Here is a 22,938-nt window from a genome sequence, read left to right as displayed (position 1 = left end):
AAGTGTTGAACATTTAAGTTTCTCATTCAAGTTTTCTGATTCTGATTTCTTTACACTTCCACTGGGCCATCCTCTATTACTAGAACTGATGCTCTATTTTATCCCAATTGTAGCTGAAATTCTTGATGTCATATCATTCAAACCCACTAGTCAGGTGATTAAATGACACAAATAGAACTTGTAAAATTAAATATCATTTTTTAAAATATTTATGTCCTCTGAACCTCAGCCCTCTTTCCTGTATGGAAAAAAATATCCTTCATCCTGTGACAGAGGAGGGACTCTATGATAACCCGAAAGATTAACAAAGCAAACTTGAATGTCCCAAATCCACAATTTCATGAAAATTACCTTCTTGAGTTCTAATTTTATAAAATTTTTAACCTCATAATTTCTAAAGGAAACGATTAAGAAAGAGAACACCATAAAAAAAAAAAGGCAAAAATAGAAAAATTCTGTAAATCAGGGCTTCTCCACCTCAAACCCAGCATCACATAATTAATGACAGGTTTTTTAACAGAAAGAAAGTTTCCTTTTTTTCCCTAACATTGTCTTTCTTTTATTTTTTCCAACAGACTTCAAGGCTCATTCTTCACAAACCCTGCCTGGTCTTAGAGCAAGGTAAAAATTTTTTGGTGTTTTTGGGGTTTTTTTCTGATAAATCAGGGTGAAAATTCATGCTGAGGGCTGATGCTTCGTAGCCTTTGCAGTCCCAAAGACTGGGAGCAGGGGTGAGAGTGGGTAGGGGTGCAGGGAGCAGGACCTCCGAGAAGGAGGGGTTCAGGGGCGGTCTCCTAGAAGTCACACACAAAGGATCGCCCAAGATTATTCCCCTTTGCCATTCAAGCCACTCACAAGCTGAGAGAGGAGCCCCGGGATCCAGAGCCCTGGGCACCCAGAACTATGGAAAGAGCAGGGGCCAGCTGAGTCTAGAAAGGAGGTTAGTGTGGGGAAAGACGGCCAAGGGCCCTGGGCATCGTTCAGTAGTGAAGAGGTGTGTGAACGCCACAAGGAAGTTGCTATCCTCCTTGCTCAGGCATATTCCAAGCTCCAAATGATCGTGCAGTGAGTATTCGTGGAACTCCTGCTACAGGGCTTGACCCACGCTAGATGGTCACTGCGAGAGCCGTGGACAGAAGCCTCTGTGTGCTCCACTCTGTAGACACCCCTGTGGGGCAGGGGACACGCGAGCTCTGGTTCACAGTCTTCATCCCCTACATCCGCCCCAAAGGATGACTAGGGGAAGGCGGTCACTGACCTCCAGAGGGGAAGTGGGTGGACACTAGATACAAAGAAAGCGCGAGGCTGGCTGGGTTACACTGAGAAGCAGGAATGAAACCTGCTCTACTGTGCAGGGAAGACATAGGCCATAACTTGAGGACCCGGGGCTCCGTACAGGGGCACCCCCTCCACCTGGTGAGGTCAGCTCCCCACTCCCACCCTCCACCAGCCCCTCTGTATCATGCTTCGTGCTTTCAGAGGCTCAGCATCTGCCAGGACCACCCCACTACGCCAATCCACAGAGGGAGTGCTTTCCGGAATCCCCTCCACTTCAGTCACTGACACTCACAGAAGCAAGCAACGTGATGCTGAAGGGGCCTGACGATGAAGTGACTGGTCAGGCTGTGATGGAGAACAGGGACCCAGAGCCAGGCTGCCTGGACGTGGATCTCAGCTGCTCCACCCAGCCAGCTGTGTGCTGTGGGGCAGCCGCTTCATCTTCTGCCTTGGTGTTCCCATCTGTAAAATGGGGACAGGAAGAGTTTCTGCTTCCCCAGGGCTGTGTGTATTTGTGTGTGTGTGCGCACACACTCAGTTGTGTCCGAATCTTTGTGACCTCACAGACTGCAGCCTGGGATGCCAGGGATCCTCTGTCCAGGGGATTTCCTATGCAAGAATACTGGAGTGGGTTGCCATTTCCTCCTCCAGGGGATCTTCCTGACCCAGAGATGGAACCTGAGTCTCCTAGGTCTACCTGCATTGGCAGGCAGATTCTTTACCATTGTGCAACCTGGGGTGGGGCTGTGGTGAGGATTAAACAAGTACTTCAACATTCAGAAAACTAAGATCATCACATCCGGTCCCATCACTTCATGGCAAATAGATGGGGAAACAGTGGATGACTTTATTCTTCTGGGCTCCAAAATCACTGCAGATGGTGATTGCAGCCATGAAATTAAAAGACGCTTACTCCTTGGAAGGAAAGTTATGACCAACCTAGATAGCATATTGAAAAGCAGAGACATTACTTTGCCAACAAAGGTCCGTCTAGTCAAGCCTATGGTCTTTCCAGTGGTCATGTATGGATGTGAGAGTTGGACTATAAAGAAAGCTGAGTGCTGAAGAATTGATGCTTCTGAACTGTGGTGTTGAAAAAGACTCCTGAGAGTCCCTTGGACTGCAAGCAGATCCAACCAGTCCATCCTAAGGGAGATCAGTCCTGGGTGTTCACTGGAAGGACGGATGCTGAAGCTGAAACTCCAATACTTTGGCCACCTGATGCAAAGAGCTGACTCATTGGAAAAGACCCTGGTGCTGGGAAAGATTGAGGGCAGGAGGAGAAGGGGATGACAGAGGATAAGATGGTTGGATGGCATCACCAACTCAATGGACATGGGTTTGGGGGGACTCTGGGAGTTGGTGATGAACAGGGAGGCCTGGCATGCTGCAGTTCATGGGGTCGCAAAGAGTTTGACACGACTGAGCGACTGAACTGAACTGAACTCATGGGGGTGCAGTGGAGCCGTGGTTACCACCCGGGTAGGTGCAGTAAGGGCTGTGTGTCACTGTTAGCCTTCATTCTGCTCCCCAAGAGCCGCTCATAGAAAACTTAACACGTGTAGAACGAGGAGCAGGATTCCTGGTCAGCTTTGTTCCCAGCACAAGCACCCGTCCAGTCTTTCAGCCGTATTGCTGCTTCTGTTCCCCGGCCCGGCGGGGAGCCCCAGGCCTCCCCTGGGTCTGCCCCCAGGCAGTTCAGTTTGGCTCCCCAGGGTCCAAGGCTGAGCCTGGGGTGCTCAGAGAGGCCCTGGATTTTCCTCACCCAAGGCTGCTGAGAGATCAAAATCTCCACAAACCCCTTTGGGCAAGAAGTGTCCCATGGGTGTGTGTTTGCTAAGGTCAGCGGGGAGGGGGCACAGACTCAGGTCAAGTGTTTCCTGGGTTCCTCGTAAGCAGGAAAGCACTGGCCCCCAGCCCACGCACTTCTGCACGCCTGCTGTGAAGGTGCCCGGGCACACACCAGGCCCCGTCCCCGCTGTGAGGCAGCTGCAGGAGCGGACATGGTGGAATCTAGGACCAGGGACCCCGTCCTGCACCCCTGCATTGCTGATAAAGCAGGGCGCTGGTGTTTGGCAACGCAGTCTGGTTTCCCAGGTGCTGAAGTCACAGCAGAGCCCTGGCAGGCACCCCAGAGGACCCTGCATCGTCCCAGCCCTGGGCAGGCGTGGCAGGGAGGGCAAGTGTGCATGAGAATGAGCATGACCAGAGCGGCCCTCTGTGACCTCAAGCGCAATCCTAGTGCTGGTCAGCTGGCCGCTTTGACTTCTCAAGGTCTGTCCACAGGGACTTGTGTTATCTCCTTGAATCCCAGCAACATCCCACCAGCAGGATAAGACACTGAATTCAGAGGAGTCCCCTGATGCGGCCTTGAGGCCCAGAGCAGGGCAAGACTTGACACCTGCTGGAAAAGCTCGCCCTTCTCCACTAGTTCTCGACCTCTGTGGTCACTTGACTGAAACCTGTGCATCTTGCCGCTTGCCCTGGGGCCCCTGCCCAGTAGCACACCCTGAGAACACAGCCACTCTGCCCGGCCCTGCGGGCCAGCACAGGCCCACCCCCGGGCCCCGGGAGGTGGCACAGATCTGCCCTTAACGCCCGCAGACGCTGAAGGGAGAACGGCATTCCTGTGGGGACTTCCCTGCATCAGGGCACCCTGAGCCCCACAGGGAACCAGCCCATCTTGTGAAGGGCCACTGAACTTCTTACTTTGCCTCTAAAAACAGCACTGCCTCTAAGAGCCAACACTGCCCACTCTCATTTTGTCCTCACTTATGGAGATCTGGTGCAGGGGGGAAGTATTCTCTAAAAGGTGCAGAGCACTGGAGTATGGGCATCTTTTTGAATTATGGTTTTTACCATTCGGTTACCATGTGGGAAGCTGCCCTGTAACACAAGGAGCCCTGCCTGGCACTCTGTGACTGTCTAGCGGGAGGGGTTGGGTGGGGTTGGGGGAAGTTCAAGAGGGAGACGATATATATATCCTTCTGTCTGAGTCATGATGTTGGACGGCAGAAACCAACACAGCATAGTAAAGCAATTATCCTCCAATTAAAAAAAAAAAAAGTGTGGAAACCAAGGCATGGAGAAGTCAAGGGGCTTACCCAAGGTTACGCCACTCTACTCCAAAGAGCCAAGACTCCAACTCAGACCAGCCGACCCCAAAGTCTACTTTCTTTCTACCGTCCGTAGTCACCGCCCCCCTTATCAGCTGGGCATTTCCCTCACGCCTGTCTCTGCCAATGGGACCAGTCGACATGACATGACTTCAGGGCCAAAAGCCCCTCTCATCCCTCTGACGTGGTTTCCTGTCTACTCAGCAGAGATTCCTGAGGAAGGGCACGGTGCAGGGCAGGATGCTGGGGCCCCTTTTTGATCCCGAGCTCCCCGGCAGCAGGGTCTGCGCCTCACACCTGAGGGCCTGTCCTCGGGCCCTGCAAAACCTTCCCTGAAAATGGTGTGTGCAGAAGGTGTACTGGCAGGCACAGACCCCAGTGCTTGACCTGAAGTGCTGCTCTGGTCTGCCTGAGGCAGCCATGAGGCGGGAAGGGCGACTGGAATGAGCAGGGTGGTGAGCTGGCAGGGGCAGAGAATGTTCTGGAAGGCTGGACTGTCTGTTATGGAAGCCTGGTCTGCTGGCCTTTGAAGGCGTCTGCAGACCCTTTCATTCTAAGTGAAGCAGCAGCTGGCACCCAGAATGGCCCACAGGGCTATTTTCCATTCCCCTGTGATGGTCCTGGAATGGGTGGAACCCTGCGCAGGCCAGGGAGCAGCCATTGCCACCCCAACCTCCCCGCAGGCAGCAGCGGTGGGGCTTCTAACCCGGCCCCTGCCTGGAGGTGGACTGTCTGTGGCTGGCATCCCTCAGGTAACCACCTTCTTCACTGTCCCTTCTCCCATCCCCTGAATCTGCCAGCAGCAGGCCTCTTCTCGAGGACACGATGCCATCTACATCATTTGTGAAGCACGAGGGAGAGTTTCTGCCCTCCCAGGACCAGAGTACACAGACGGAGTGGATTTATGAAAGCAAGATGGGTAAGGGACCCCGCACCCCACATCCACCTCGAGGCCAGGCTCCGGGGGTGCTGGGGAGATGTGGCCTCGAGGGTGTCCCATGGAGGTGGAACATCGAGGCTGGAGCATCACCCGTCAGATTGATGATGCATACTGCTTCCTGGGCCATCCTGTCCCTGTGACCCCCCGCTTCCCTTCATCCTAGACCCCCCTCAGAGAAAGAGCATCAGCAGAGTGCTAAGACAAACACCTTCTCCCATCTCCCCCTCTTCATTAGTTTTCCTGTTCTCGTTCCACATGAACACAGGCCCTGTTTCCCGCGGGGACACAGGCCATTTCCTTCCCAAATTACAGGCCGGTTCCCGGGGACAGAGCCCATCTCTAAATAATCACGTGGTGAGAGGACTGGGACCCACCCCAGAACCTCCATCCGAGCGTGCGGTCAAAGCCAGCCCTGGTTCAGAACGAGCCAAGACTATCCATAGCAGGAATTTGTGTGGCCACAATTAGGAGACACTCAAGAGACAGCACGACTGAAGCGACTTAGCAGCAGCAGCAGCAGCAGCAAGAGACAGTTTGGCAAGATTGCACTGAGGATCTTAATTCTCAGCCCAGTTAAGCCCAAAGGCCCTTTGCCCTAGGATCCTGGGAACGCACCCCTGAACGGCATCTTCTCTCGCCATGATTAATAATTTAAACCCAGCCTTAGTGAGATTGATCCATCACAGATTCACACATTAGTTTCACATCTGTAGTCATGGCAGCAGTGAATTAGATTCCTGACCGGCACCTCACTTCCCTGCCCCCATCCGTGCCTGCTCGATTTTGTAGTTCAAATGTGGCTTAAATGAAATTAGGAGCCAGAAACCCTATGAGGGAGAAGGGGCAGCGGAGGCAAGCCCACACGAGCCAGGAGTTCCAGGGTGCTGGCTGCCAGCACACGATGGGGAGGATTTTACAGGCTAAGTCGGTGCATGTGGGGTTTGTGTCAGGGTTTGTGCTCTGATGGAGCCCTGAAAACTGGAACCATTTCAGAGTCAGTAAGCGTGATGGCTGGGAAAAAAAATCTGAGCACTTATCTAAATATTCATAAGCAGGATTCTGGAAGTCATTTACTGGGTAATCGCCTGTAAAGTGCCAATGCTAAGCTTGAAAGGAGGTGGGATAGGAAAAGGAGACAGAGGGAGGCTGAGGTGGGGGAGGGGGGGCACCAGAGCCTGTTCACTCCACGGGGCACCTTCCTTCAGAGGGAGGCCCTCTGGAAATCAATGTTTCATTTGCCATATTCATTCACGATCCTTTTGGTCTCCAGGCTTAATTATAGAGCCAGTTATGTCTGGATCTAATTTAGGTTTTAAGTGCTCTGTGCATTTGGACTGTAGGGGCATGTTTTCCAGCCAAGTCTCTTTCCACTACTGAGTTCCTTTGTGATGACACCGCATGACGTGTGGGATCTTAGTTTCCCCAACCAGGGATGGAACTGGGGTGCCCCCTGCAGTGAAGTGTGGCATCTTAACCACTGGACCACCAAGGAAGTCCCCAACATGTGTTTAGTGTTTAGCACAAGTCTGGCCACCCACAGCAATACCTACTGATCAGATACTGTGATGCTGGTGGCCTGGACCGACGGTGTGGAGTGTTGAGCCTCTAAGCCAGGGTCAAGGTCACACCCCAGGCTCCTACAGAGACATGAAGGGTGGTGGCTACAGCCGAGATTGGAACACAAAGAAAAGTCAGCAATTTCCTAAAGTTTATGAAGGTTTTTCTTTTCCCTTCTGCCCATGGTTTACAATCAATCTTTTGGAGGGTGTTAAAATAATAACTGGACAGATTTTACTGGCAATAGCTACATGATTGTGTCTGGCCAGGGGAATGGAGCAAAGAGGCTCATTAAGAGACTTCTCTGAAAGAGTGAAGAGTGAAAAGGAAGCGATGGGGAGTGGGGTGCAAGGGGAACCCCAGAAGTATGGAGCTCCAAACAGGAGGTCAAATCTAGTTAGGAGAAGGTGGAGGAGAGTGACACAGGGAAGATGCTCCGTGTGTGATGGGGACGTACCCCCGCCATGAAGAAAAGCCAGTCCCCCTGCAGCTGGAGGACAGGATACTAAGGGTTCCTGAGCATGGCAGATGCAAAAAAAAAATCTGATTGGCCCAGGGCAAAAGCCGCCCATCCACTAGTTGGAGAAACACAATTGAGGCTAAAGCAACTCAAAGTGCTGGTTTTGTCGGGGGCAGAGGATCCCCAGGGGTGAGCGGAGGTGAGTGTTGGTGGTGATGGTGCTCAGGGTCCAGGACTGGGCATCCCCAGCACCCGCTGCCTGTAAAGATGCAGATTCCCAGGCTTTCCTAACAATCCCTGCCTGCATCCTTAACTACATCCCCAGAGGATACTCAGCACAAGAGTGCTGGAGAACCAGCGAAGCTCTAAGGCAGAATGGATTTCATGGGTGATAGATTCCCACTTTTAAAGCCTCTTTTTATTATGGGACTATTCACCCCATACTCTCCATGGAGTTGAAACTCACCATTCAAAAAACTAAGGTCATGGCATCCAGTCCCATCACTTCATAGCAAATAGATGGTGAGACAATGGAAATAGTGACAGACTTTATTTTCTTGGGCTCCAAAATCACTGCAGGCAGTGACTACAGCCTGAAATTAAAAGACACTTGCTCCTTGGAAGGAAAACTGTGACAAACCTAGACAGCATATTAAAAAGCAGAGACATCATTTTTCCAATATAGGTCTGTATAGTCAAAGCTATGGTTTTTCCAGTAGTCACGTACGGATGTGAGATTTGGATAAAGAAGGCTGAGCACTGAAGAATTGATGCTTTCAAATTGTGGTGTTGGAGAAGACTCTTGAGAGTCCCCTGGACAGCAAGAAGATCAAACCAGTCAATCCTATAGGAAACCAACCCTGAATATTCATGGGAAGGACTGATGCTGAAGCTGAAGCTCCAATCCTTTGGCCAACTCATGAGAAGAGCTGACTCATTGGAAAAAACTTTGATGCTGGGAAAGACTCAGAAAGGAGAAGGGGGCAGCAGAGGATGAGACAGTTGGATGGCATCACTGACTCAGTGGACATGAATCTGAGAAACCTCTGGGAGATAGTGGAGGACAGAGGAGCCTGGCAATGCTACAGTCCCAGGGTCACAGAGTCAGACAGGACTTAGTGACTGAACAACAAATTCAACCCCAGACACCAGAGACAGCATTTTACATGGACTCTATAAACAGCACTTTGAAACAAACATGGAGGTATAACACCCAGATAAATAAATCCTTGAAACCTATTACTACAGAGAGTGGCAGGTCTGACACGGAAGAAATGCTAAAGGCACCAGAAATGCCTCATGGCTTGGGTGATGAAGCAGGCTGGAGGAGGACCAGAATGACTATTTATGGCCCCAGGTGTCTACACCGCCAAGCACAGAGCAGGGTCATAAACAAAGTATACCAGAAATTCTAACACAGAGCATTATATCCCCGCTGGTAGAAATCCTCAAAACTTGGTGCCCCCCTGTACACACACACACAATAAGCACCTATAAATATTTGTTACATGCTTGTGAAACTGCTGTTGAGTCCTCACCAGACTCCCGATCATGATGATGAGAGGGTGCACCCTTCCCTCAAGAGACGGTCTTGGTAGGCAAGGAGCTGTATGCAGACGTTCGTACACATGGAAAACAGCTATGATCAACCTGGGCCAAATATCGAGAGCAAAATGACCAGGAGGAGCCAGCACAGGATCGTTAAGAACCGATCAAGTACTTCCCTGGTGATCCAGTGCTTAATAATCTGCCTGCCAATGCAGGGGACACAGGTTCCATCCCTGGTCCGGGAAGACCCAACATGCTGAGGGGCAATGAAGTCCATGAGCCACAGCTACTGAAGCCTGCCCGCCTAGAGCCTGTGCTCTGCAACAAGAGAAGCCACCGCCGTGAGCAGCCCACATGCGGCCACGAAGTGCGGCCCACACCAGCCGAGACTAGAGCAAAGCCCGTGTAGCAACAAAGACACCGTGCGGCCATAAATAAACAAATACTTTAAGAAAAAAGAACAGATCGAGTGATGCTGGCTCTTAAGTCACTTTTTGACAAGGTCATTAAATCAGGAGCTGTGGTAAAGCAGGAGGCCTGAGTTCCAAAACATGTTTCATTTTCAGAGCCTTCCTGATGTTCCTATAGACAAGGTAGACAAACACAAGGTGGGAGCATCATGATCACAACAGCATGAGCACTGTGGAATAAGCATCCAAAGAGTCTGTTTAAGGATCGAGTCCATCCGTTTTCCAGTTGGGGGCCACGGGGCTCCGTCCAGCACAATATTTTATCATAGACTCAGATACAGATATAGGAGGAATACTGATATCTGTACACGACTGGAAGCGGTTGAGTCATGATGATAATGTGATCAGATTCTGAAAGATCTTGACAGCCAGAAACACTGGATCAGGACTGGCTAAATAAAATAGAATGCTCCTTTAGATTAGACCCTGCTTGTAGGCCCACAAATACAGGAAGGAGAAGGACAAGGCGGGGGAGCCCTGTCTGCTCTAGATTTACTCAACCACAGGCTCCATAAGTCAACAGGATGACTGATGTGACGGCCAGAAGGTTGATATAAGCAGAAACAACTACAAGGGTATGTAGAGGGAGATGAGTCCTGCTCCAGCCTGCACAAGAGCAGCCCAGGGCGCTGCTCACTAGAAGCATTCCACCCTCCATGGGGGCCAGAAGTGGACCAGCTGGGACTCAGAGGAGAAGCTGGTATGAGGCCGGCCTGGGGGTAACATCGCCACAGAGAACTGCTGAAGCAAACGAGGCCGTTAAGTCTGGAAGACACGTGAGTCTGAGACAGAATAAGCGCCTTCGAATATCTGATGAGCTGCCACACAAAACGAGAAAACGAGACCTGGCCTACCCACCTGCACAGAAGGGCTAGAACAAGGCAGCTTGAGGAAAACTGGTTAAGAAAAGGAAATGGGTCCCGACAGCCGGAGCCATGCGCGGTAGAATGCATGTTCTTAGTAGTCAGAGAACTACTTCCCTGGCGGCTCAGACGGTAAAGCGTCTGCCTACAATGCGGGAGACCCGGGTTCGATCCCTGGGTCGGAAAGATCCTCTGGAGAAGGAAATGGCAACCCACTCCAGTACTCTTGGAGAATCCCCTGGACGGAGGAGCCTGGTGGGCTACAGTCCATGGGGTCGCAGAGAGTTAGACACAACTGAACGATTTCACTTTCACTTTTCAGTAGTCAGAGAGCTCTCTGTCTATGGAGGACTCAGTCTTAGCTGACAGGCTGGCAGCATGGATCCTGCCCTCTTCAGGGAGGCTTTGCCTCCATAGACAAGATCCATGTCCACAGAAAGGGCTCAAATCCTAATGCTCCCATGAGCAGGGAAGCAGAGGTGGGTGCAGCTTGCCTCGGCTTTCGTATCATGGGCCTGCTCCTCCCTATTAGGAATGGAATGGTGTGTGTGGTGTTTGTGTGGTGTGTGTGTGTGTGTGTGTGTGTGGTGTGTGGGTGTGTGGGTATGTGTGTGAGAGAGAGCAGGGATCACAAAATTCTAGAAAACATTGGCTCAAATGGTAATGAATCTGCCTGCAATGCGGGAGACCAGAGTTTGATCCCTGAGTCAGGAAGATCCCCTGGAGAAGGGAATGGCAATCCACTCCAGTAGTCTTGCCTGGGAAATCCCATGGACAGAGGAACCTAGCAGGCTACAGTTCATGGGGTTGCGGTCAGACATGACCAAGCAACTAACACTTTCACTTTCAACCAAGAACTTTAAGAAAGTTCTCAAAAACTACAGTAGCCTCTCGTGACATAACTCATCTGTACTAACCAGGCCCCAGGGCCTCCCCATTGGCCCTCATTCTAGTCCTCTCTGGGAGCTCTTGACCACAGAACACCAGAGACACGTACTTCCTGCAGCGACAGGTGCACCCCGTTATAAGCCTACATGGCCTGGAAGCCACTTGGCTCTGTGGTTCCTATAGAAGGAGAAATATCCCTCAGGTCTCCCCAGCCATCCGCTCTGTCCTGGGGACCCTAACTGACCAGACAAGAAGAGGGCCTGCATTTCCCAGCCACTGTTTACTGCAGCCCCAGAGTAAGTCAGCAAAGCTAAAAGGAGGAATTGGGCAGAGGAAGCATGCAGTATACCCCAGCAGGGGCCTCCAACCCAAGTTTTCTCCTCTGTGGATCAACTTTGGGTGCCAAGAAAGAACCTCAGACCCTAACTGTCCAATACGAACCCACTGAAAAGAGTAAGGTTAAAACTGTCAATGGCCATCATCGTCTGTCTTTTAACAGTACTTTCAAAATCAAGATCTCTAAGAGAGGAAGAATCAACAACGACGCTGGCCACCTTCAAGTCTGAGTCACAAGGTATCATTTTAACTTTATAATTTTACGATGATTTTAAATGACTAGTGGAAGCTTCAGGTCCATCTATGAGATGGTGAGAAGCACAGAATTAGCATGCCCCAGGCCAAAGAGAGTCCTCGTGTGATCATTTTAGACTAGGGCAGCCTTCATTAAGGTCAGTGGGCCAAAGCCTTATTTCTAGACCTTGATGTCAAGGCTCAGGGAAGAAAGTTCACCAAAGGGTAAAATGCTTTTAATCGTGAGTTAAAATTGAGTTTTGAAAGGGGAGGGAATACTATTTACCACTAGAGTTAGAAAGGATGATAATGGATTACCCATACTCAATTTGTTCCATGACATCTTCTGTGTATGAAATTATATTTATTGTGTACCGTACTGTGTACTCAGCAGTGGTATGTCCATCTTCATATGGACAAAGCTATCCTACCCTCTCAGAACGTAAACTCTAGTGGAAAAGACGAACCATGAACCAGTGGAGGGGACTCGATGTGTGCTGAGCATAAGCTACGGCTCCAACTGCTGAAAATCACAGGAGCCTCTTATCCTAGAATATGCAGTCTCCACCCTGGTCTCTCCAGACATTTAAGGGTGAAGAGTTCACCATTCCACCTCCTATTAATCATTTTTCCTATTTGTTTTTAGCCTTTGTTCCCAGTGAAGAACCCCAAATGGCAGAAAACGGTGAGTCCCACAGAACCTAACCAAAGATTCCTGCTCCCTGTGGAGTGTCTGGGAATGGTGCCCCCCGGGTGAGCGGGTGCCTTGCTGGTCTGGCCAGTGCTGAGTCCTAGAGAAAATCGAGGGAAGTGCTGGGCACACAGTCCACGAACCTGGATGTGCTTCCCTGCCCTTAACTGAAAAGGGGAGATAGAAAGAGGGTCTTGGAGGTGAGAAAGAATGGCCTGGGAACAGCCCAGAAGTCCATCTCTCTCTACCCAAGGTCTGTATAGGGACACCCACATTTCAAGAGAGGCCAGCCAGTCAATTACTAGCTTCTCTGAAGTCTGGGCAGCAGGGCTTAACTGGGATGCATGGGTCCTTCCAGACAGACTCATTCCATGGCACTTTGGCAGGGAATGAATTAGAGCCCTCAAATGGTACCCTTAGAGCCTGATTCCGTTTTTATTAAAGGAGGGGACAGCTGAATCCTCTAAGGGAGAAGGACGGGGGAGCAGGTTGGGTTTTGGTGGCAGAATCCTAACTTGTACACATTGCTCCACCAAAGTCCTACAATTAACCAGACCTAGTCTATGGTTTGGAGGCAGGCGTGGCAACCCACTCCGGTATTCCAACCTGGAGAATCCCGTGAACAGAGGAGCCTGGCGGGCTACAGTCCATGCGATCGCAAAGAGTGGGACACAACTGAAGTGACTTAGCATGCACACATCCTTTTATTGAATAGAAACAACGGAGGGATGGTGAATTGCTGGGATGGGGGCAGGGAGGAGCAGGGTTACCTGCACAGGAGGCTTATCAAACAAACTCTTTCTCACTCTAGAATCTTCTGGATCTTATTCCATTTCCAGAGAGGAGAGAGCCAGGGTAGGCTAGTGCTGCTCAGACCTTCATGTGCAGAGCATTCACCCAGGCCTTGTGTTAAAACGGAGACCCTGAGTCCAGGGGCCTGAGGGTCCGCGTTTCTCACAAGCTCCCGGCAGCAGCTCCTACAGGCAGGGTGGAGGAGCAGACAACAGGCCCGAGTTTCACCCTGTGCCCAGTTCTCCGAGCCGGCCCGGGGGCAGTCGCCTACTGCTTCTCTCCTCCGTGCCCTGGTTTAGAATGTGGGGATCTGCCCTGCCCAGCAAACACACAAGACTCCAATATCCACCCCAAATTCTGGAGGCATCCTTCTGTCAGGAAAAAAACAGCTGTTAGAGGCAAGCTATTGACTGGGAGGAGAGGAGTTAAGACTTGTTGGTAATCAGTCCGGGAGAGAGGTCCCACTCCAGGGAGTGCTGTGTGCCCGGCTTTGTCGTGTTGGCGCTGGTCCCCTGAGCTGCCCTGAAGTCCGCTACATGGACGAGGGGCCCAGGGTGCAAAGGGCTGAGTGACCCGCTGGGAAGGCCCTGGGTAACAGGGCCACCACTCGGGAACCTGGCCTGACACCTCCCCCGCCTCCCCAGTCCTCCCATAGGAGAGACTTCGAGGGAAGATAATCCCACTAGAACAAAGGTAGAGGTTGACAGAAATCCCCAAAGGGAAAGTTAATTAGGACTAAAGCTCTTCCTTCTCCTCCTGCCCCAGTTAAGGCTGCGTTACTGAGGATTGACTGGGCTTGTCTTGACATGTAGGCGGGGACGGTTGATGCTGCTGCTAAGTCACTTCAGTCGTGTCCGACTCTGTGCGACCCCATAAACGGCATTAATAAGGTTAATGATTTCGAGGAAACAAATGGCTCTGAACACGGCTGCTCCCAATTCCGGCCTGCCAAGTCCCCTTCTTCCCTGGACAAACACTTACTTCTTTTTCTCCCCCCCCTCAAATTTAATAAAGCCTATTAAAAGACAGCACTGACAAATCACAGGGAGCTGCTGAGCTAGCAGGGTCAGAGGCAGGCTCCTCTCCTCCCTGGCCGGCAGGCACGTCCTCAAAGAACCTTGCTCGGGGGCTCTGCACCCGGCCTCCCCAGACTCGCGTCCTATCAGCTCCTCCACTACTTCTCCTGAGGGCTTGCCTGAATCCCCGTGGGTTCTCGTCAGGTTTTCTCAACAAGAAGAAACTTCTCCAGGCCACAGCCCAGGTGGACAGTCTGGGGACGCAGTGTTCTGGAATGTAGCTGGAAGGCCCCCCTGCCTTTGCCAGTTGTGAGCCCCTCAGTGGAGAGGGTGTGTGCTTGGAAGGACTTGGCGGGAAAGAACTACCAGCGTGGGGGTGAAGGGGTACTCTGGCCACACAGGGGCCCCTGCAATGAGGCAGGTTTCCACCAGGAACAAGCCGAGGCTGGGGTGGGAGGTCTGCAGGCAGAGAGGCCCCTGGCCTGATGTCAGGACAGGCAGATCCAGCTGGGTGGAGCTCACCATCCCTCCAGGGGCCCAGAGGAGTCAGCGTTTCCATTACTGAACCAAAGTCCAGAGGCAATGCAGAGATATCGTGTATGGAAATCACAAAGAATGGCCCCTCCACCCCCAGAGACCCAACAGGGACATACATCAGACAGACTCAGTCAACCCAGCGCCACTCCCGGTAGATGTTCAGGGCTTTCTGGATGGCCCAGCAAGCAGGGGCTGGTGTCATCCTGGAGCCAAGACAGAGGCCACCATAACTTCCCCGGGGATCCAATCATCGTGTACGAACCCTGTCCCCCCAGCTCCGCCTCAGGATCCACACCTTTCCCGGAGCAGGGAATCCAGGCCCAAGTTGTAATTATCCGTTCCTCCATTCAATTTGCACCCTGTCCACACTGGAGGTCTCCAGCCCCTCTCCTGGCCCACCGTCACCAGGCTGTGGTTGACCTTGAGAACAAAGGCATCTGCTATCTCCCAGACACTTTTTTTTTTTTTTTTAGCTCACTGGCTTGGGGATTCTCTTTTATGCTTTAATTAGCAATTACGAACCATCTACAATTCTGGAGATGGGAATATTGACAAAAATTGACAAAACTGACAGGAGATGGGAATATTTCTCAGGATTTCCAAGAGAAAATCACACTCCGAATAAATCTCTCTGGGAATAAGATCTAAATTCCTCGCCAGGGCCTACTAGGTCCTCCATGAGCTGGCCTTGGCCCTCCCAGCTCACCTCACTCTCACTGCCCTCCACACATCCTGCGCCTCCTGCAGTTTGTCAGATGCCTCAACATGCTCCCACTACCTCCCACCTCAGGGCCTTTGCACCTCCTCTGCCCCCTCCCAGGGATGGTCTTCCCCAGCCATCTGCCTGCTCACTCCCTTGCTTCGTGCAGGACTCACTCAAATGTCACCTTGTCAGATGCACCTTCCCTGACCACCAGAAACACACACTTTCCTAAATCTGCCACTGAGATACCCTTTCATTCCTGTTTTACTAATGTCTCCAAGTCAAATTTTAAGTGGTTTGATGAATTTAAAGTCTTATTGATGACCTATGCATTTGTAGTTAAAAGGTCAAGTGTAAATGCCGTAAATCTGTTTCTCTTTTTGTTTTGTTTGTTTGTCGTTTTGGCTCCTTTTCCAAATGCCTCTCCTTTGGCCGTGCCTTCCACCATTGAAAGCCACGGAGTTTGATTACAAAGAGAACTTTTGGGATCGTGTATTAAAAGACCCCATTAGCACACTGGAAGGTGATGAGGTCTTCGAAGATGAAGTAAGTTGGGTTAAAAACTGGGAACACTGGCTCTGAACGTTGGGGTAGGGTGGCCCGGGGGCCAGCTGGACACTGCGTCTTGAGCCCCGGGAGTCACAGCGTTGCTCCGCTGTTATCACAGCCCAAGAGAGCTTCTCTTAAAACAGGCTGAAGTGTAAATGACATGTGTTAATCCAAAGAGGGTCAAAAGAAAGCCAAGGATGACACCACAAGGCCCTGCATTCAGTAACATGAATAAAACCCCCCTCAAGATTGCTTTTGAAGGCAGCAAAGTTAAAAACAAAACACACAAGCTACCCAGATACTTATTAATAGATCAGGGCAAACCGCTCTTTGTAGAAACCTTGTGTAAAAATGAAGTTAGACCCTGGAAACATGGACTAGATGTAATTTTCCTGCTAAGCAATGGTGGCTCAGACGGTAAAGAATCTGCCCACGATTCAGGAGATCTGGGTTTGATCCCTGGGTGGGGAAGATCCCCTGGAGAAGAGAATGGCAACCTGCTCCAGTGTTCTTGCCTGGAGAATTCCATGGACAAAGGAGCCTGGTGGGCTACAGTCTATGAGATTGCAAAGAGTCAGACACGACTGAGTGACTAACACACATATACACACCACTTAAAATTCTAGACATTATATATAAAACAAACACAAGGAGCTTTTAAAAGACAGAGAAAAGAAGACAGAAAAGAAGGGACCGTGAGATCCAAGGAACAACATGGAGGTGAGTTTCTGAGTTTTCTGTTTGCTTCATATCCTCCTGAAAAGACCACAATCAGAAACCCCAACAAGCACAGACCAAAGCCCCCCAAAAAGCCTACCATCTCCAACTGAAGGACCAGGCATGGAGCAGCCCAGAAGACGGAAACTTCAGACAACAGCGTCCTCAGTGCAAACCCCGCAACAAACAGCAACGGAACATAGCCCACAGATCTGAGTCCTGCCCCCACACTTTTCAAAGCAGCACAGAACCAGCCCTGGAAGTTTAATGGCGGTCCTTTCCCAGCTGTATCCAATAACTAGAGACACCATGGGAAGTTCCAAAAACTTGAATAGTCTTACATCTACAGAAAGTTTTGTACTGTCTTTACTGCACAAATGTTTTACCTGCTAATGCAGCTTGGTGGCTATAATTTCCTGTGTCAACTTACCTCCAAGGCTTCCAACACCTGTTTACTCAAGTTATATATCCTTTCCACTATAGCTGAGAAATTTTCTCAGGATTGTAGGTACTAACTACAATCACAAAAGTGAGAGCTTGTGTCTCTGAAACTCAAAATTAAGCAGATACATTTTCCTGATCTTAAAAAGGCGGGGGCGGGGGGGGGGGGTACAGTGAGGAATAACCGAGGCATTTAGTTTTTGCTCTTACTTTAAATTGAAAAAAATTCTCTGATTTCAGTTCTTATTTAACCCTAAATTCCTTACTTTCCAGACATGCTTCTATACACTTATATTAATAAGAAGCAAAAGTATTTTTGCTCAGCCATGCCCGACTCTTTGCGACCCCATGGACTATAGCCCACCAGGCTCCTTGTCCATGGGGATTCTCCAGGCAAGAATACTGGAGTGGGCTGCCGTGCCCTCCTCCAGGGGATCTTCCCCACCCAGGGACTGAACCCAGGTGTCCTACATTGCAGCAGATCCTTTACCATCGGAGCCACCAGAGAATCCCATTTTAATAAGAAAAAAACCTACTGGTTTTTCAAATACTGAACTACCATGTCAGACAGTGGAGAAGGGATTACATGAACCTAGATTCACGGCACTGAATATAATAAGACAGGAAAGTAAACTCAGGCATTTTAGAGAGATTTTTTTAGCAAGAATTGAAATCGAAAGGAATTGTTTTAACTAGAAACAAAATTTTCAAAAACCTTCAGTGCAGCTGTCAACTGAGGTTCTGTGTGTCTGGTGGGGCTGCAGCTGTAAGCCAAGGGGACACCCGCCATGGAGCCATGTGAGGTTCTGGATGAGAGAGGATGCTGGGAGGCTTCTGGGTGACACGCGGCCTGTGTACATGAGCCCCAGTCACAAACACCTTGCCTTGCCATCTCAGGGACTTGCCTCAGGTGACAAAGTATGGCACAGAGAGCGGGGCACGACCCCCTGCTGTCTATACCACCTGGCCTCCAAAGATCAGACACTTAGGTGAATGACAGGGCAGCACTTGTGGCCCAGCTACAGTATACCCTGAAAAGCACCATTTCTCCACATCCCATGGGCAGCAGATGTGCCCAAACAGGGCCAGAGCAGAACAGAAGGAATGCAATCAATGCCACAGGATACCTGCAGGTGAAAGACTTGTCTGTGTGGACTTCCAAGGCCTTTGGGAAGGGGAGCACCAGAAGCCACTGAGGTTCCCACGGGAGAGATGTCGCTGAGGTCCTTTGACTTGGAGGCCGCCATCACCCTAGACCGTGGTTATTCTGACAGTGGCATCTGACAGATCTCACATGCTTCGGGCCAACCCAGCCCAAGTGCCACAACTACCAAGCTGCAACGACTGAGCCCACACTCCACAAGAAAAGCCACCACACTGAGAAGCCTGCACGCAGCAACTAGGGAGTAGGCCCTGCTTGCAGAAACTAGAGAAAGCCCTCAGGCAGCAACAAAGACCCAGCACAGCCAAAAATAAAATTTAAAAAAAAAAAAAAGGACTCGTGAAAGACCGGCCTGGGCAATTGGGTCATTGCTCCAACTCGAGGGAGGAATGGTCCACAATAAAGAATTTAGAGGCAGAAATTTTGGGACCACAAGCCTTCACCTCAATCCGCCCTGAAGCACTGATACATTCCAGTGTGAAAAGATAAACTGAGGCCTATTAAAAATCTGAAGAGTTTATTTGAGCCTGTATGTGGCTCAGACGGTAAAGAGTCTGTCTACAATGCAGGAGACCCAAGTTCAGTCCCTGGGTCGGGAAGATCCCCTGGAGAAGGAAATGGCAATCCCCTCCAGTACTATTGCCTGGAAAATCCCATGGACAGAGGAGCCTGGTAGGCTACAGTCCATGGGGTCGCAAAGAGTCAGACACGACTGAGCGAGTTCACTTTCACTTTCATGATTAGAATCAGGCAGTACCAGACCGGAAGTGGCTAAGAGCCCTCGGCCAACAGGAGCTGAGGAGAGACAGAAAAGGCAGAAGCAGAGCAAGGAAATTATTGACTGACTGGCTTAAAGCTTAAAGCTGCTTGTGAGTGGTTGTCCTTGGATTTTGATCTTTTAGGCTTGAGGCATTTACAGGCTTAGGTTTTTGTTTGCTAACTTGGGGCACCATGGCCTCAGAGCATCCTCAGTCTGATGGCCTCTGTGTTTAATTAATTGAACACCAGCAATGAGAAGAGATGCAGCTGAGAATCAAGCAAGTCAGTCATGAGACACCCCAGCTTTTCCCCAACCTGGAAAAACCAGCCAACCGCAAGCTCCATTCTTGTATCTGCCCCAGGTCACTGCGACTTTGTATATGTGGGTCGCCCTCTTCCTTTTGGTGTAGTTGTTTAGTTGCTAAGTCATGTCTGCCTCTTTTGCAACCCCATGAACTGTAAACCACCACAGTCCTCTGTCCATGGAATTTTCCAGGCAAGAATGTTGGAGTGGGTTGCCACTTCCTTCTCCAGGGGAACTTCCTAACCCAGGGGTTGAACCCACGTCTCCTGCATTGGCAGGTGGATTCTTTACCACTGAGCCACCAGGGAAGCCGCCCCCCTGCCCCCACTACTTACTTTAGGAGGCTTATAAGTGAATGGCAGACTGTACATTATCAGATGCAGAACAACCTCCATAACAACCTCAACCTGTAGTGAGCAGGGCGATGTGACAACCTGCAGTTCTTCTGGACACCAAGTCACACTTCACCTTCTACCAAAACGGAGCTGAAAAAAGAAACTCTTGTGAAGACCAACCTATGGGTCAGTCCTGGTTAACCTCACAGACTTGAGATAGAATGAACAAATCTACAAAATGAAAAGGTAGCTTGCAGTGTCATTACTTTGGAAGAATCTTTAAAGACAGAATAATGCACTACAAGAATGCGCTACCCTGGTTTCCTGAAGACTTGTATCCTTCATGGTTATTTATGATACGATAAATAACCAACCACTGAGAGCTTGGTTGTTCCAGGAACTAAAAAAGCCTTATGCTCTCAAGCCATGGATGCAATTTTAGGTTCTAGAGCCTTCTCTACATTTGGAAGAAGGAGGTAATTTTATGCTCTCAAAAGATTTCTTGGTATGCTACTATTAAAAAAATATTCTTAAGGGAACTAAGGAATGAGAAGAGGGTGTGACCATTATGGAGACAATCTTCAGAACAAACCTTGCTAGTCACCCTACTGTTCCCACTGTCTTTTTCCAATAGCATGTTGAAATCTCATCTGGCACATTAGGGAATCAGATTTCGGGCTATTTCATTCTGCGGTCCCTTTGCAGGTTTCCTCTTGGATTGATCTCCTGATAATTATGTAGTGCCCTTCCTTATCTCTTGTAATCTTCTTTATTTTAAGGTATATTTTGTTTGATCTAAGGGTTGCTACTCCAGCTTTCTTCTGCTTCCCATTTGCATGGAATATATTTTTCCATCCTCTCACTTTCAGTCTATATGTGTCTTGAGGTCTGAAGTGGGTTTCTTGTAGACAGCATATATATGGGTCTTGTTTTTGTATCCATTCAGCCAGTCTATCGGAGAAGGCAATGGCAACCCACTCCAGTATTCTTACCTGGAAAATCCCATGGCAGAGGAGCCTGGTAGGGTGCAGTCCATGGAGTTTCAAAGAGTCGGACACGACTGAGCGACTTCACTTTCAGTTTTCACTTTCATGCATTGGAGAAGGAAATGGCAACCCACTCCAGTGTTCTTGCATGGAGAATCCCAGGGACGGGGGAGCCTGGTGGGCTGCCGTTTATGGGGTTGCACAGAGTCGGACACGACTGAAGTGACTTAGCAGCAGCAGCAGCCAGTCTGTGTCTTCTGGTTGGAGCATTTAATCCATTTACATTTAAAGTAATTATTGATCTATATGTTCCTATTGCCATTTTCTTAATTGTTTGGGGTTAATTTGGGGGGGCTCCAGAATCACTGCAGATGGTGATTGCAACCATGAAATTAAAAGACGCTTACTCCTTGGAAGGAAAGTTATGACCAACCCAGACAGCATATTGAAAAACAGAGACATTACTTTGCCAACAAAGGTTCGTCTAGTCAAGGCTATGGTTTTTCCAGTAGTCATGTATGGATGTGAGAGTTGGACAGTGAAGAAAGCTGAAAGACGAAGAATTGATGCTTTTGAACTGTGGTGTTGGAGAAGACTCTTGAGAGTCCCTTGGACTGCAAGAAGATCCAACCAGTCCATTCTAAAGGAGATCAGTCCTGGGTGTTCACTGGAAGAACTGATATTGAAGCTGAAACTCCAGTACTTTGGCCACCTGATGTGAAGAGCTGACTCATTTGAAAAGACTCTGATGCTGGGAAAGATTGAGGGCAGGATGTGAAGGGGATGACAGAGGATGAGATGGTTGGATGGCATCACTGACTCAATGGACATGGGTTTGGGAAAACTCTGGGAGTTGGTGATGGACAGGGAGGCCTGGCATGCTGCAGTTCATGGGGTCGCAAAGAGTCAGACACGACTGAGTGACTGAACTGATTTTGTAGATCTTTTTCCTTCTGTTGTATTTCTTGACTATATAAGTCCCTTTAACAATTGTTGTAAAGCTGGTTTAGTGATACTGAATTCTCTTAACTTTTGCTTGTCTGAAATGCTTTTTATTTCTCCATCAATTCTGAATGAGATCCTTGCTGGGTACAATAATCTTGGTTGTAGATGTTTCCCTTTCAGTACTTTAAATATATCCTGCCTTTCCCTTCTGGCCTGCAGTTTCTGCTGAAAGATAGCATATGGGGTTTCCCTTGTATGTTACTTGTTGCTTTGCCCTTGCTGCTTTTAATATTCTTTCTTTGTGTTTAGTCTTTGTTAGTTCACTTAGTATGTGTCTTGGCATGTTTCTCCTTGGGTTTATCCTGTATGGGACTCTTTGTGCCTCTTGGACTTGACTATTTCCTTTTCCATGTTGGGGAAATTTTCAACTATAATCTCTTCAAAAATTTTCTCATACCCTTTCTTTTTCCCTTCTTCTTCTGGGACCCCTATAATTTGAATGTTGGTGCATTTGATATTGTCCCAGAGGTCTCTGAGACTATCCTCAGTTCTTTTCATTCTTTTTTCTTTATTCTACTCTTCAGAAGTTATTTCCACCACTTTATCTTCCAGCTCACTGAGTCGTTCTTCTGCTTCAGATATTCTGTTACTGATTCCTTCCAAAGTATTTTTAATTTCAGTAATTGTGTGGTTTGTCTCTGTATGTTTATTTTTTAACTCTTCTAGGTCTTTGATAGTTGATTCTTGCATTTTCTCCATTTTGTTTTCAAGGTTTTTGATCATCTTTACTATCATTATTCTGAATTCTTTTTCAGGTAGTTTGCTTATTTCCTCTTCATTTATTTGGACCTCTGTGTTTCTAATTTGTTTCTTCATTTGCGTAGTATTTCTCACCCTTTTCATTATTTTTTTTTAACTTATTGTGTTTAAGGTCTCCTTTTCCCAGACTTCAAGGTTGAATTCTTTCTTTCTTTGGTTTCTGCCTTTGTAAGGTTGGTCCAGTGGTTGTGTAAGCTTCGTACAGGGTGAAATTTGTGTTGAGTTTTTTGTTTGTTTTTCCTCTGATGGGCAAGGCTGAGTGAGGTGGTGATCCTGTCTGCCGATGACTGGGTTTGTATTTTTGTTTTGTTTGTTGTTTAGATGAGGGTGCACAGGTGCTACTGGTGGTTGGGTGATGTCGGGACTTGTTTTCAAGTGGTTTCCTTTGCGTGAGTTCTCACTATTTGATACTCTCTAGGGTTAGTTCTCTGGTGGTCTAGGGTCTTGGAGTCCACTCAGGCCCAGGGCTTGATCTCTGGTCAGGAAGGAGGA

At 49.2% G+C, this 22,938-nt stretch overlaps 1 protein-coding gene across 1 annotated transcript in view; it reads left to right on the top strand.

Annotated features, from left to right (window-relative positions):
• Positions 1 to 22,938, top strand: part of ERICH6B (glutamate rich 6B) — a 60,194-nt gene that overhangs the window by 6,685 nt on the left and 30,571 nt on the right. The window contains exon 2 of the mRNA XM_005896755.2: positions 15,884 to 15,975. Within this exon, the coding sequence (XP_005896817.2) occupies positions 15,884 to 15,975 (92 nt within the window). The remainder of the gene's footprint in view (positions 1 to 15,883; positions 15,976 to 22,938) is intronic.

This window comes from Bos mutus, chromosome 12 (assembly GCF_027580195.1).
Source record: "Bos mutus isolate GX-2022 chromosome 12, NWIPB_WYAK_1.1, whole genome shotgun sequence".
NCBI lineage: Eukaryota > Metazoa > Chordata > Mammalia > Artiodactyla > Bovidae > Bos > Bos mutus.
This window is presented reverse-complemented; position numbering and strand designations above follow the sequence as displayed.